Source organism: Podarcis filfolensis (assembly GCF_964270895.1).
Source record: "Podarcis filfolensis genome assembly, chromosome: W".
Lineage (NCBI taxonomy): Eukaryota > Metazoa > Chordata > Lepidosauria > Squamata > Lacertidae > Podarcis > Podarcis filfolensis.
The window spans coordinates 13,347,866-13,361,822 of NC_139619.1; the positions used below are offsets into that span (position 1 = coordinate 13,347,866).

General features: G+C 52.7%; 1 protein-coding gene across 1 annotated transcript; it reads left to right on the forward strand.

Moving 5' to 3' along the window:
* The first annotated feature begins 660 nt into the window (after positions 1–660).
* On the forward strand, positions 661–12,552 carry LOC310753838 (uncharacterized protein). Its single transcript, XM_083595198.1, has 2 exons — positions 661–4,328; positions 10,988–12,552. The coding sequence occupies exon 1, from the start codon at positions 965–967 to the stop codon at positions 2,378–2,380; it is 1,416 nt and encodes a 471-aa protein (XP_083451324.1). The 5' UTR covers positions 661–964; the 3' UTR covers positions 2,381–4,328; positions 10,988–12,552.
* Positions 12,553–13,957: the final 1,405 nt, after the last annotated feature.

Genomic DNA, 13,957 nt, shown 5'->3' on the forward strand with positions numbered 1-13,957 from the left:
AGAATTTATAACCGGTGGATCTATAATTGTTTTCAAGGCTTTATACTTACTGCAATATAAGTCATTTGGGTGTTTTGGTTAAAGTGTTGTGGTGCCCCATAGGAGCGTTGCCTGGCCAAAGCAATTCATTGCTTGGAATTTTAATTCAAATAATTCATTGCTCGGAATTAGTCATTGCCTGGAATTAATTCAAATAAGCCTTTAGTTGTCTTTAAAGTATAGTGGCCAGTTTACTAGGATATATTTAGTCTGGCAATTATAGGCTTAGCATCTGTTTAGTTGCAAGGCTATATTAATCTAGCAATTTAATTTAATATAATAACTCAAGTTATCCTTCTTCACTGCTGAAGGGTTGGGTACAATTCATAGTGCAACCTTTGGATTGCTGCATAGCTGATTGCTTTATCAAAGTTCATTTCTGCTTATTATAGATTCCAATCAGTTTTAAGTGTTTAGCTTAAATAACAAATAAAAAATTCGAACAATTTAAATAAAAAATAATATTCAGGAAGCTAGATTGCTTGAAATAGATTGAAATTTGGATGCATCGAACTCATTAAATCTAGAATCAGCTAGAGTTCATACCGGTGCAGACAATACTGAACTACAGTCATATTGCTAGTAGCTAAACACAACTGGCAGGGTTGATAGTTTTGGGTTTGCATTGAAGCTTACCAGTGCAGGCAATACTGAACTACGGTACTGTTGCTTGACGCTCACACATATAAACTGAGCTGCTTGCCACTGATTAATTAATTAATTTGGAGTCTTGATCGCAACTATGTCGGCTCAAGGTAACCAGGATAATGCTGCTGTTTCTGGGGGGGCACTCGGGAACCAGGAGGAGTCCCAGCCATTTATAATACCAAGTAACCCACAGGCTTTGGCGCAGTTTTTCACGGCTTTTCAGGAATTTTATAAGTAAAGCAGGTCTGCAGGCCAAGTGACAGGGGCAGCAGCACCAATGACAGTCGCAACAGTGACAACAGCACCAATGGCAATTGCACCAGTGGTAGTGGTGCCAGTGGCAGCAGCGCTGGTGCCAACTGCACCAATGGCGTTTTCCCAAGAGTTCATCCCGGACACACAACCTAACGAGGTGGTACTTCCGGGTACCTCTGCGTCCACTGCTGCAGTGCTGCGTGCGGCCAAGGATGCAGCAGCCCGGCAAAAGAAGAACTCCCGCGCTCAGTCGGCCACCTCAGGCAAGTCAAAAGGGGGCCAAAGGGGTGGCAGGAGGGGCAAGGCTAGTACTCAAGGTTCCAAGGCTGCTAACCCACAAAAGGACCCAGGTGTCCCTAGTCTCTTTCAGGTTCCGCCTCCACAGGTGGCACTAGCCGAGGGCGCATCAGACTCCACTTCGGACGAGGAAGCGCAGGGACTGCAGGCGGTACAGGCGATCAGTGCACCGGATCAAGCCACGCTGGAGGTCCTCTCTGGGAAGAGGAAGGAAAAAAGGAAACACACATCGAAGAAGAGTAAGAAGAGTAGGCGGTCGGAATCGGAGGATGATTCAGGTACCTCTTCTTCTTCCGACTCCGATAGTGATGCTCCTAGGGAGGAGTATTGGGGCCATGGTGAAGACTGCGTGGGTCTTCCTTCATGGGCCCATGAAAGGAGGGCCAATTCCTACCGTAAGTCCTTTAACGGGACCCTTGAATGGAAGGACGGCGCGCTAGTGCCGGATGTTAAAACCTCCACTCACCTGTCTACAGATTTCATTGTAGGTAACCATTTATCTCAGAGAAAGAGGGACAAGATCCTTAATGGGGACTTTATTGATATGTTCAGATTGTTGCCTCCAGCTAAGCTGACAGGTAAAGGGGAAAAGAGGCGCAGCCATGGAAAACGCAGGTACAGAACACCCAGAGTCGAATGCACTTTTGAAAATTGGCTGGATGGGTTCCAGGTGTTCATGGGTGTGGTCAGCGCTGCTTACCCTAAACGGGCGACGCATTTAGTCGCCTACATGGCCCATGTTAGGAGGGCACGAGAACTAGCGGGGGATACTGCTGCTCTAAATTATGATGAAGATTTCCGCAGAAATGCTTCGCTGTTATCTTCCACACGTTGGGATCTGAGGGACCAAAACTATTGGTCAGAGCACATGCGCCCCTACATAGACAAGAAGCCCCAGGACTCATCAAAATCCTGGAAGACCGCTGCGAGACAGAGGCGACTGTGCTGGGAATTCAATAAAGGGGTTTGTGTGCGGCCTGTCTGTAAGTACAGCCACGAGTGTGAAAAATGCCTCGGTAACCACCCAGCCACTGCCTGCATGAAAGGGAGGCAGCCCTTTTGGGGTGGGAGAGGTTCCTACAACCAGGGACCCAGGGGTGGCCATGGAGCCCCATTTGGACCTCAGGGGAACAGGCAGTAATTTCAATCTGGGCCTGGCCTTCTCCCCCATCAAGTTGACCCCGTTAAAAAACCTTTTACATCTCTATCCCAACAGGACAGCAGCAGCGTATTTATGGGAAGGTTTTAGTACCGGTTTTAGGATCCCAGTAGTTTCCCCCCCAATTCAGGTGATCCACCAAATCAAAAATCAGTGAGGGAGATGCCCGAGGTTGCCCGAAAGAAAATTAGTAAAGAAATTAAAGCAGGTAGGGTAGCTGGCCCCTTTTCAACTCCTCCAATAGAACGCCTTCACATATCCCCGTTAGGTATAGTCCCTAAGAAAGCGCCTGGTGAGTTTCGCATGATTCACAACCTTTCTTACCCAAAGGGAGGGTCCGTCAATGATGCGATACCGCAGGAACTTTGTACTGTGAGATATGCCACTTTTGACCAAGTGGTCAAGATTATTCGCAAATGCGGTAAGGGTGCGCTGCTGGCAAAATGTGACATTGAGTCGGCCTTTAGACTCCTGCCAGTTCATCCGGAAGACTTCCGGTGGCTTGGTTTCAAATTTGAAGGGGCTTATTTTGTGGACAAAGCGATGCCCATGGGTTGCTCAGTGGCCTGTGCAGCCTTTGAGGCATTCAGTACCTTCCTGGATTGGTCGCTTCGCTTTAGAACTGGCTCCGAGGGCGTGTCGACCTGGACGACTTTATCCTCGTAGCTAATAGCAGGCTTAAGTGCTCAGAGCTCCTCAAAGCCTTCATATCATTAGCCGGGGAGTTGGGAGTTCCCCTAGCCGCCGACAAAACGGAGGGCCCAGCTACCACCATGGTTTACTTAGGTATTGAGTTGGACACGGTAGCTCAGGCCTCAAAACTTCCCAGAGAGAAACTGATCGCGCTTGGTGACCTCATTCGACAGCTCCTCCCCCTAAGAAAAGTTACACTTAGGCAGATACAGTCACTGCTAGGTCATTTAAATATTGCTTGTCGCGTGGTTTCCCCTGGCCGTCCATTCTGCGGCCGCCTCGCGAAGCTATCAGCAGGCCTGCGTTCCCCTCATCATAGGGTTCGCCTATCTAAGGAGGTAAAATCTGACCTGGAAGTCTGGTTGAAGTTCCTGGAGAACTACAACGGTATTTCCTTGTGGCAGGAGAACTTGTTGCTGCAGGTGGACTTTCAGGTGCATTCAGATGCTTCAGGCTCCCTAGGGTTTGGCGTTTACTTTAAGGGGCAATGGTGTGCCCAACGTTGGCCTGCAGCCTGGAAGGGGGGGCCCATAACCAGAGATTTAACCTTCTTAGAATTTTTTCTGATTGTAGTGGCAGTGCACTTGTGGTCAGAGGCCTTTAGTAACCATAGGGTTTGCTTCCACACCGACAACCAGGCAGTAGTAGGAGTCCTTTCCAGGCAGGCCGCACGGTCCCCAAGAGTAGGTGCTCTTCTGCGTTCCTTCGTTCTCCGGTGTTTAGAACTTAATATCCACTTCTCCGCCAAATTTGTGCCTGGTGTTAACAATGATATCGCGGATGCCCTATCTCGTTTTCAGATGGACCGCTTCCGCTCGTTAGCACCGGACGCTCAGCCGCTACCTCAGCCGATCCCGGAACATCTGTGGAGACTTGGGGACCAGAGTCTTGGGAACCAGAAGTGATCCAGGGAGTATTAGCCTCATTGGCGCCTTCCACATTAAGATCTTATAAGAAGGCGTGGTCGGATTTCCTAAAGTTCCGCAATAAAACCCGCGCCGCCAGTAGCAACGCCCCTCCCGTTAAGTCAGAGGTCTTATCCTACTTAGTGTACTTGAAACGCCTGGCCCGCGCCCCTAAAACCCTTAACCTACAGGCTGCGGCAATATCATTCTTTTGCAAGGCGGTATTTTCCTCCGATCCATGCCCCGATTTTGTCACACGAAAGACCCTAGAGGGCTGGCGTAGACTGCAGCCCCCAAGCCGTGATATGAGGAGGCCAATATCATTTGACATTGTCAGGGCTGCCCAAGGTCCCAGCTCACAAAGGACCAACGCTGCTTCTTTGTTAAGTACAAAAGTCTTTATTGAAGTTCAGTTTCACTTCCAGAGCCGCAGCGCGCAGCTCTACGTCTCAACTGTTAGACCGCTGATGCTCCGTCTGAGTCTCCTCCCCCCTGACACCAATTTAAGATTCTAGCCTTACTCCACCTCTTCCTCAGTTCCTTCCGCCTCTGGTTGCGCCTGGCCGTTGGGGTCTCGCCCTTTCTAGCCTCTTCTGACGCTGAGTCCCCTGAGCCTTCCCCCTCCCTCCGGCGGGCTTTAGGAGCTGGTTCCCCATCCGGGTCTCCTGCTGTTCCCCGCGCCTGTACATTTGAACTTGGCGCGCGCGCCCAGCCGGTAACTTTCCTCCTGACCGTTTCACTGCTGCTGCTGTCACTGCTTCCCCCTCTGGGGGGGCTAGCTGCAACTGACCTCCCCTCCGTTGGAGGCGTGGTCAGCCCTGACTCACTCTCCCCGCTGGAGGAGACGCTGGCCCTGACACATGTGACTCTTCCCCCCCACTACGCTCTGGTGGGGAAACTGGTCCCAATCCCCCACTGCTGCTTTGGGGTTCCCCTCTGTCTCCTTGTTTCTGGTGCGTCCCCCCTGGGACCCCCCTTGCCCTGACCATAGGTGCCCCCTTCTGGGAATCTTCTGATTCGCTGGAGAAGCTCATGGAATCTCTCGGGCCACTGTCATACTCCCCTACGCTGCCCTCGGATTCTTCCCCTTCGCTCTCCATTTCCTCTCTCCCCAGAGCTCCTGCTCCTAAGTCCCTGACATCCATCCCCCCCTCGAAGCCCCCCCTTTCCCCCTCCCCCTCTTCGGGTGTGGGTTCCGGGTGCTCCAGTGCTGTGGGTGTGAGTGCGGGATACCATTCTTCCCCCCCCGGTGCGCAGCCGGTCCGCGGGATCCGGCCAGACCGCAATGGGCTCGTCGACGTCGATTTCTTCTGCTTCCATCTCTCTGCTGTTGTGCTCGAATCCAGGATCCTCCCCCAACACGTCCATGTCCTCCCCTCCCCCGGGTACCTCTGGTGATACTGCGTGTAAAGGTCCCCGCAGCAGCTCCCTGCGCCATCCCACCTCCGGTTGAGTGTCCCACCAATAGGAGCGGTCTGTGGCAAACCCTGAGAGTGACCCCTCCGGGGAGCTTGTGTCCGGCGTCGTCCCTTCAGCTGACGAAAAACCCTGGAACGTACTGGCTGAAAGTGTGGGTGTGAAAAGCCAGTCGTCGAAATACTCTGCCGGCATAGGTCTGTGTGGGAAGAGTGCATGGAACTCGTCTTTGAGGTAGTGCTCCTCCACGGCATAGCACGGTACCCATCTGTTGGCGCTGGCTGGGGTACCTTCCCTGGTGAGGAGATATTCCACCCCCTCTTCCCCCCACCTCGAGTCCAAAATCTCCGTGACCTCATTGAGTGGCGTTGCCCTCCGTGACCCCTCCCTCGGTGGAGATTCGTTAAGTCGGTCTGGCGCGTTCCCTGGCGCCTGAAACCTGTGGGGTGCCCTGTAGGGTGTGAGCACTGACCTATGAAAGACTGGGTGCATTCTGGAGCCCTCCGGGAGCGTCAACCGGAAGGCCACTGGGTTGACTTGTGCCGCAACCTGGTAAGGCCCCAGCTGCTTGTGTTTGAGCTTCCTCTTAGCTAACGTCCTGGCCGGCACTGCATGGGCCGCTAACCAGACCCAGTCCCCCACCTGAATGTCTTCCCCAACTCTCCTGTGCTTGTCTGCCTGCATTTTGTAGGCGTGTTTCGCCAGTTCTAAGTGCCTGCGGAGCTGCTCGTGGACCTCCTGTAACTCTGCTGCTAAGTGCTCTGCTCCCCGTGGCTCTCCCACCCCCTCAGGCTCTAACCCCGGGAAGGTTCTGGGATGCCGCCCATTGTTGGCGAAGAACGGTGTCACCCCTGTAGACGCGTGCTTCGTGTTGTTGTAGGCAAACTCGGCCAGCGGTAGGTAGTCCACCCAGGTCGAGGGTTGTTCATTTTCATAGCATCACAGGTACTGCTGCATGATGGCGATGACCCTCTCCGCCTGTCCGTTGGTCTGCGGATGTCGTGCCGACGCTAAGTTGATCTTGACGTTCAGGATGCCCAGTAGCTTCTGCCAAAAGCTCGAGATGAATTGGCGACCCTGGTCGGACAGGATGGACCGCGGCAAGCCGTGCGCCTTGAACACGTGGTCTATGAACAGCTTGGCGGTCTGTTCCGCTGTGGCCACCTTCGCGCAAGGAATGAAGTGCGCCATCTCGGTGAACATGTCTACAACCACGAGTACGGCTGTTTTGCCTTGCGAGCTGGGCAGATCTGTGACAAAGTCCAGGGCCACTCTCTCCCACGGTTCGAACGGCGTCTGTAGGGGTTCCAGCAGACCCGCCGGCTTCCTGTGTACTGGCTTGGCCCTTTGTCAGGTGTCACACCTGGAGACGTAATCCGCGACTTCACCCCTCATCTTGGGCCACCAAAAGTCTCTGGTTACCAATTCCGCCGTCTTGTCCTTGCCGAAGTGCCCAGCGCTGGGCACGTCGTGTAACTGCTGCAGGACTTTCGCGCGGAGGTCGTCTCCGGGTACATAGAGCGCCCCTTTGCGTATGAGTAGTCCGTCTCGTATCTGGAACTCGTCGTCCTTCGCTGTGCCTCTTCGCACCTCCTCCATCTTGGACTGTGCAAATGAATCCGTCTGCAGCACTCGACGCACCGCGTCCAGGTCCACTGCAGCTGAAGCGCACGCCCACGCTTTCGGTGCGAAAATGTGTTTGGCCGCCACCGGTGCCGCTTCCTCGAGATACTGCGGCTTCCTGGATAGTGCATCCGCCATGACGTTGGTGTCACCCGGGACGTATTCTATCCGGAAATCGAAATCCGCAAAGAACTCCGCCCAGCGGATGCGTCTCTGGTTCAGGAACCGCACCGTGCGCCAGTACTCCAGGTTCTTATGGTCCGTGCGGACCTGCACTGTGTGTCTGGCTCCGACTAGGAAGTGCCGCCATGCCTTGAAGGCTGTGTGAATGGCCAGCAACTCCCTGTCCCAGATGGTGTAGTTCTGTTCTGACTTGCTGAGTTTCCTGGAGTAGAATGCGCACGGCCTCCAGTTCCCTTGCGGATCTTCCTGCAACAGGACCGCCCCCACCGCTCTGTCCGAGGCGTCCGTCTCAACCCTCATTGGCTTGCTGGGGTTTACATGTAGCAGCTGTTCTTCGGACGCGAAGAGACGCTTGAGTCTCCGAAAGGACTGCTCCGCCTGGTCCGTCCAGGTGAACTTCTTCTTCTTGGAGCTGAGTGTGTCCGTGATGGCCGCCGTCTCCTTCGCGAACCCCTTGATGAACTTGCGATAAAAGTTGGCGAAGCCGACGAACTTCTGGACCTCCTTCCGATTGCGCGGGCTCTTCCAGTCCAACACCGCGCGGACCTTGGTGCTGTCCATGGCGAGTCCCTTGTCGGACAGCTTGTAGCCCAGGAAATCCACCTCCGTCATGTCGAACTGGCACTTCTCTAGTTTGGCGTAAAGTCTGTGCTCCCGTAGCCTCTGCAGGACCTCCTTGACGTCCTCGTGAGCCTCCTGCGATTCCGAAAAGATCAGGATGTCGTCCAGGAAGCAGACGCACTTCTTGTAGAGGAGTCCCGCTAACACGTAATGCATGAAAGCTTGGAATGTATGGGAGCCATTTTGTAGACCAAACGGCATTACGCGATATTCATAGGTGCCTAAAGGTGTAAACATGGCCGTCTTCCACTCATCGCCCTCCCGCATGCGTATAAGGTTGTACGCCCCTCGTAGATCCAACTTGGTGAAGAGTCGTCCCTTCCTCACCGTCGCGATCAGGTCGTCGATCTTGGGCATGGGGAATGCTGTTGGCTTTGTCCTGGAATTGATGATTCTATAATCAACTACAAGCCTGCGTTGGGGCGTGTCTTTCTTCTTCACGAAAAACACGGGACTGCCCCCCCACTGCTTTGGATTCTTGGATGAATCCCCGCTGCAAGTTGTGATCTATGAACTCCCTGAGTTCTTGCAATTCGTCCTCAGACATGGAATACAGTTTTCCAGTCGGCAGCGTCGCCCCCGGCAGGAGGTCAATCTTGCAGTCGTAGGGCCTGTGGGGCGGCAGCTTATCCGCTTCCCTCTCGCAGAAGACCTCCAAAAACTCCTTGTACTTGTTGGGTACCGCTTGCACCATGCCTAGGTGTAGCTGCGGATCATCCTCTTGCCCCTCCTCTTTCTGGCCAGTCCGGATGCAGTGTTCTGCGCAGTAGGAAGAGCAGAAGGTTAATTGCCGCTGGTACCATGCTAATGCCGGGCTGTGCCTATCCAGCCAACTCATGCCCAACACTATGGGCGTGTCCGACAGGTGGGTGACGTTGAAGCTGATGACTTCCCGGTGGTTTCCAATTTGCATCACCAGAGGCGGTGTTTGCTGTATCACCTCTCCTCCCAGTATCTTCCTGCCGTCGACCGTGACAACGTTCAGGGGCATCGCTGCTGGCAGAAGTGCTATGCGATGTTGCTTGATAAAGTCCACTCCTACAAAGTCTGCGTTGCTCCCAGAGTCGATGGTGATTGGGACTTCCAGGGTGAGCCCATTGGGCAGCTGGAGAGATGCAGTGAGTTGCACCACTGGTTTGGGTGGGAGGGGATCTGTGGGCTGTAAAATCTCTGGGGACTGCTTCACTGACTCGCCTGGCTGGGCCCCAGTGGCTCTGTTTCCAACCAGGCTTCCTCTTCCCCCTGCGGTTGTTCTTGCTGCTGAAATGCTCCCTTTACTGTTGCTGAGGCTGCAGTGTGCTTCCGGATCCTCTGGGGACACTCTTTTGCCATGTGCTGTGCACTGTCGCAGATGTAACACTTCCTGCTCCCTCTAGGAGTCTTCGCCTTGACTGCTCCTGGTGCTTGGGCTCTGTTTGCTGTCTGAGCCCTAGCACCACCTATCTCCATCGGCTCTTCTACCCTCCCCAGTGGAGGCGTGGATAAAGCCCGCCCTGTCTCTTTGGGTAGGAAGGGAGTTGTTCTGGCTGGAGTGTTCGCCCTGCGCCCCTCCTCTCTGCTCCAAGGGCGGTCTTCCAGGCACACTCCTATCGCTAGTGCTCTTTGCACGACCTCTGCGGTGCTTTTAGGTCTTTCTCCTCTTGCCAGCTCATCTTTCACGGCCCCATTCAGTCCCTCCCTGACGGCAATGGAGTCTTTCTCCCACCCGAGCACGTTCAATAAAGCAAAAAAGCGTGAGTGATATTGCCTCACCGTGGCTTTCCCTTGCTGCATTTCCCTCCGCGCCACATCCACATCTACCGTTGATTTAAAACAAGCGTCCATAGCTTTGATAAATGCGTTAGCATCTCGGAGGGCTGGATCATTTTCGCGCCACAAATTCCGCAGCCACGCTTTAGCTTCCCCATGCAGATGAGTAATTATGAATCCCACTTTCTCTTCCTCATCTCTAAAGTCGTTCCGAAGCAAATTGAGCGCGTAAACTATGTCGGCTCTGAAGTTAGGGTACTGCTGCAGGTTCCCGTCGAAGTGGGCTACTATGCTGCCCCCCCTCTTCCCGAGGCCAACTCCCTCCGGCTTGGATCCTGACCGCCCCTCTTTGTCCCAACGTTCCCACCTGGTTTGTAGATCCCGGCAGAGCACTACTGCTTCGTCCTCTCTTTTCCTGGATGCCTCTACTTCTGCATAAAGCCGCGTGACTGCGCTTTGCAGTTCTTTCACCTGTTCCTCTGTAGTCATCTTTGCTAATCTTCGTGAGCTCGCAAAACGCCAAGTCTTGCCCCTCGCTGCACCAACTCACGCTGCGAGGGTTAATTCAGTGGAGACGGAGCATACTGTCAGGGCTGCCCAAGGTCCCAGCTCACAAAGGACCAACGCTGCTTCTTTGTTAAGTACAAAAGTCTTTATTGAAGTTCAGTTTCACTTCCAGAGCCGCAGCGCGCAGCTCTACGTCTCAACTGTTAGACCGCTGATGCTCCGTCTGAGTCTCCTCCCCCCTGACACCAATTTAAGATTCTAGCCTTACTCCACCTCTTCCTCAGTTCCTTCCGCCTCTGGTTGCGCCTGGCCGTTGGGGTCTCGCCCTTTCTAGCCTCTTCTGACGCTGAGTCCCCTGAGCCTTCCCCCTCCCTCCGGCGGGCTTTAGGAGCTGGTTCCCCATCCGGGTCTCCTGCTGTTCCCCGCGCCTGTACATTTGAACTTGGCGCGCGCGCCCAGCCGGTAACTTTCCTCCTGACCGTTTCACTGCTGCTGCTGTCACTGCTTCCCCCTCTGGGGGGGCTAGCTGCAACTGACCTCCCCTCCGTTGGAGGCGTGGTCAGCCCTGACTCACTCTCTCTCCCCGCTGGAGGAGACGCTGGCCCTGACACATGTGACTCTTCCCCCCCACTACGCTCTGGTGGGGAAACTGGTCCCAATCCCCCACTGCTGCTTTGGGGTTCCCCTCTGTCTCCTTGTTTCTGGTGCGTCCCCCCTGGGACCCCCCTTGCCCTGACCATAGGCGCCCCCTTCTGGGAATCTTCTGATTCGCTGGAGAAGCTCATGGAATCTCTCGGGCCACTGTCATACTCCCCTACGCTGCCCTCGGATTCTTCCCCTTCGCTCTCCATTTCCTCTCTCCCCAGAGCTCCTGCTCCTAAGTCCCTGACAGACATACTTTTCCAAATTCATAAAAAGCTGAGAACGGTCTGTTGGTCGAAGTATGAGGCGCGCTTATTTTCAGCGGCATACTCCATCGCCTTTTTCGGCGCAATGCATGTGGGGGAGGTGGTTTATGAAGAGGGTCAGCGCGGCTCCTCCCGGGGTTTGCTATTAAGCGATGTTACACTTTCACGGGAAGATCTAGTTTTACGGATACGTAGTTCCAAAACAGACCAGTACGGGAGGGGGGCTCTGGTTCGGCTCTTGGCAACCGGAGAACCAGGCCCGTGTCCAGTTAAGGACACCAGGCGCTTCTTATTTCTAAGGCCTAATTTGGCAGGGCCATTATTGATCCACGCAGATGGCATACCCCTGACGCGTCACCAGTTCACTCATTTTATGCGCTTAACACTGGCAGCATGCGGCCTTCCCCCTGCAGATTTTGCGGCTCACTCCTTTAGGATAGGAGCGGCCACCACAGCAATGCACCTGGGCCTTACGACTGAGAGGATTAAGGACTTAGGCCGCTGGAAATCGGATGCTTACAAACGCTATGTGAGAAAAAAATTATGACAATCCAACCGGGACTTGACTGACCATGGCCTGTTCTCTTAATTTCTTCCAGGAGATATGGGGGTGCGCGTCTGGATAATCAGGCACAGCATCGTACATTGGGCCAGGGTCCGCGCCATCAATTCCGGTCTCGGGCCACGCCTTGGCTTACCGACTGGCATCACTATATCCTGGGTCTCGCGGAGGGGAATGCGCTGGGCTGAGATGTTGCTCGCATTTAAGACCAGAGCCGCAGCGGAGGGCCCCCCAGATGCGTTACTGATACAATTAGGAGAAAATGACCTAGCTTACAGAAAGGCAGTTGATTTGCAGTGGCACATATTTAGTGACTTTGAGGAGCTTAAGGCCTCTTAGACGAACGTCACAATTATTTGGGCCTCTTTGATGGAGAGGCGGGTCTGGAGAGATTGCAGGTGCCCGATAGCCATGAATAGGGCTAGGAAAGCCTTGGATCGGGCGGTGGTGCGTAGAGTGGCGGCCCTGGGTGGGAAGGTCATTGAACACCTGGGCATTCGTTTCAACTGTGAGGCCCTCTACCGGTTTGATGGCGTGCATCTTTCGGATGCTGGAAATGATGTTTGGCTGTGGGATATAGCAAAGGGGATAAGGGATTGGTTTCAGGCATGAGAGTATTGGCGGCGAGCGGTTGCTCGTGTCGCGGTAGGCATTGGTAAGAAGGGGTTAAGAGGATGTGTGTGGGGGAGGAACACCATCACCTCCCCCCAGTGAGCGAAGGGTGGTTCGTTAAAGGACTCCGGGGGGCGTGGCCCTGTCCGAAGCCTATGGAGGTGTGGGCCAAAGGCACGCCCCAGAGCGGTGACCCGGGGGAGCTCCTAGTCAACGTGCCTCAGCAGGAGACTCCCCCGATATAGTGTTAACCCTTCCCCATGTCTCCAGCAAATGGGCTGGAGCCGGATAGTCGCTAGGACCAATGCCTAAGCCAATGCCTCTCATTCCTGAATTCAATAAAGTTGTGGCCTAATTCGCCCAATTAACCTTAAATTATGGTGTCTCATGTCTTTATTTATCCTGGTGGGGGGCGGGAACTCGCCACGCAACTGTGGTTACGTGTGCAATTCCTTCCTTGGCCAGGAGAGCCTGCATTTCATTTGAGCAGTACTCACCTCCATTGTCGCTCATTAACACAGCTGGAGCTCTCTGGAATTTCTTCTTGACCATGGCAATGTATTCCTGGAGCTTCTCCACTGTTTCACTCTTCTCTTTGAGGAAATATACAACACAAAATCTCGAAAAGTCATCCAGAAATATTAAAATATATCTATTCTTTCCCAGTGAGGGAACATTCATGGGTCCACATATGTCAGTGTGCACTATATCAAGCACTTTGTTGCTTCTTTGCTCTGCACAACGTGGAAATGAAGGTTTTACAGCCTTCTCAGTAATACAGCTTACACACTTTGCTGGAGCTTTGTTGCTCTGCTTTACCTGCAAACCTCTTACAAAATCTCTTTTCTGTAGATCCAGAATGACGTTGGTATCTCTATTTCGAAGCCTTCTGTGCCATAGGTCCAGATCTGCCTCATCCTTCTGGCTGGAATGTGCCACATTTGCAGACTGGTTCTCTGAAAGATCAAGCTCATATACACGATTGATTAGCTTTGCTTGAGCAACCACTTTGCCATTTTTAGTCACCTTGCATTCTCCATTTCCAAATGTGATCTGGAAACCTTTCTTGTCCAATGTGGACACGCTGATTAAATTGCAGCTCAGCTCTGGTACGTATAAAACTCTAGAGATTGTGTTCTCAATGCATTCATTGTTTATATTGCATTTCAGACTCATGGAACCTGCACCTTTTGCTTTAACAAAGTTGCCACCTGCAACCTCAATTTCAGATCCTTCTTCATCATTTATCTCATTTATCTTATTAAAAGAGTCCTTTTTATATGAAAAGTGCGAACTGGCATCTGAATCTAAAATCCATTTATTACGTTTATTTTCACGATTCTGGACAGCTAAATTCCTTTCTTGCAGTAACCATGTGCATTCACATTCCCCCTTCTTTTCCCCTTTTGGGTGAAATGGGTGGGGTTTCTTTGCTTTAGGAGCCCTGCAATTCTTTGCAATGTGTCCTTCTTTGTTACAATTGAAACAAATCACTTTCTTAGGCATCTCTTTCGACTTTGTAAATTGCCTAGATGCATAACCACTGTCCATGCTTCTAGCATTTCTCACTGGAGATTCAGCTCTATCTCTGCATTCTTCTTTTAAACAACCAATCAAGTCTTTAAAAGTCAGACCTTGTCTATGGTCCATCAAACTGACAAAAGGGCTAAAGCGTGGTCCAAGTGATGATAACAAAAATGCTATCTTTGTATCTTCATTAAAAGCTTTGGGAGTCAGATCAATTCTTTGAATAATCTCAGTAAACTTGTTGATGTGCTCT

Bases quoted from the DNA above. Each gene is read 5' to 3' on its own strand.
- LOC310753838 (XM_083595198.1), top strand. From the start codon at position 965: ATGACAGTCGCAACAGTGACAACAGCACCAATGGCAATTGCACCAGTG.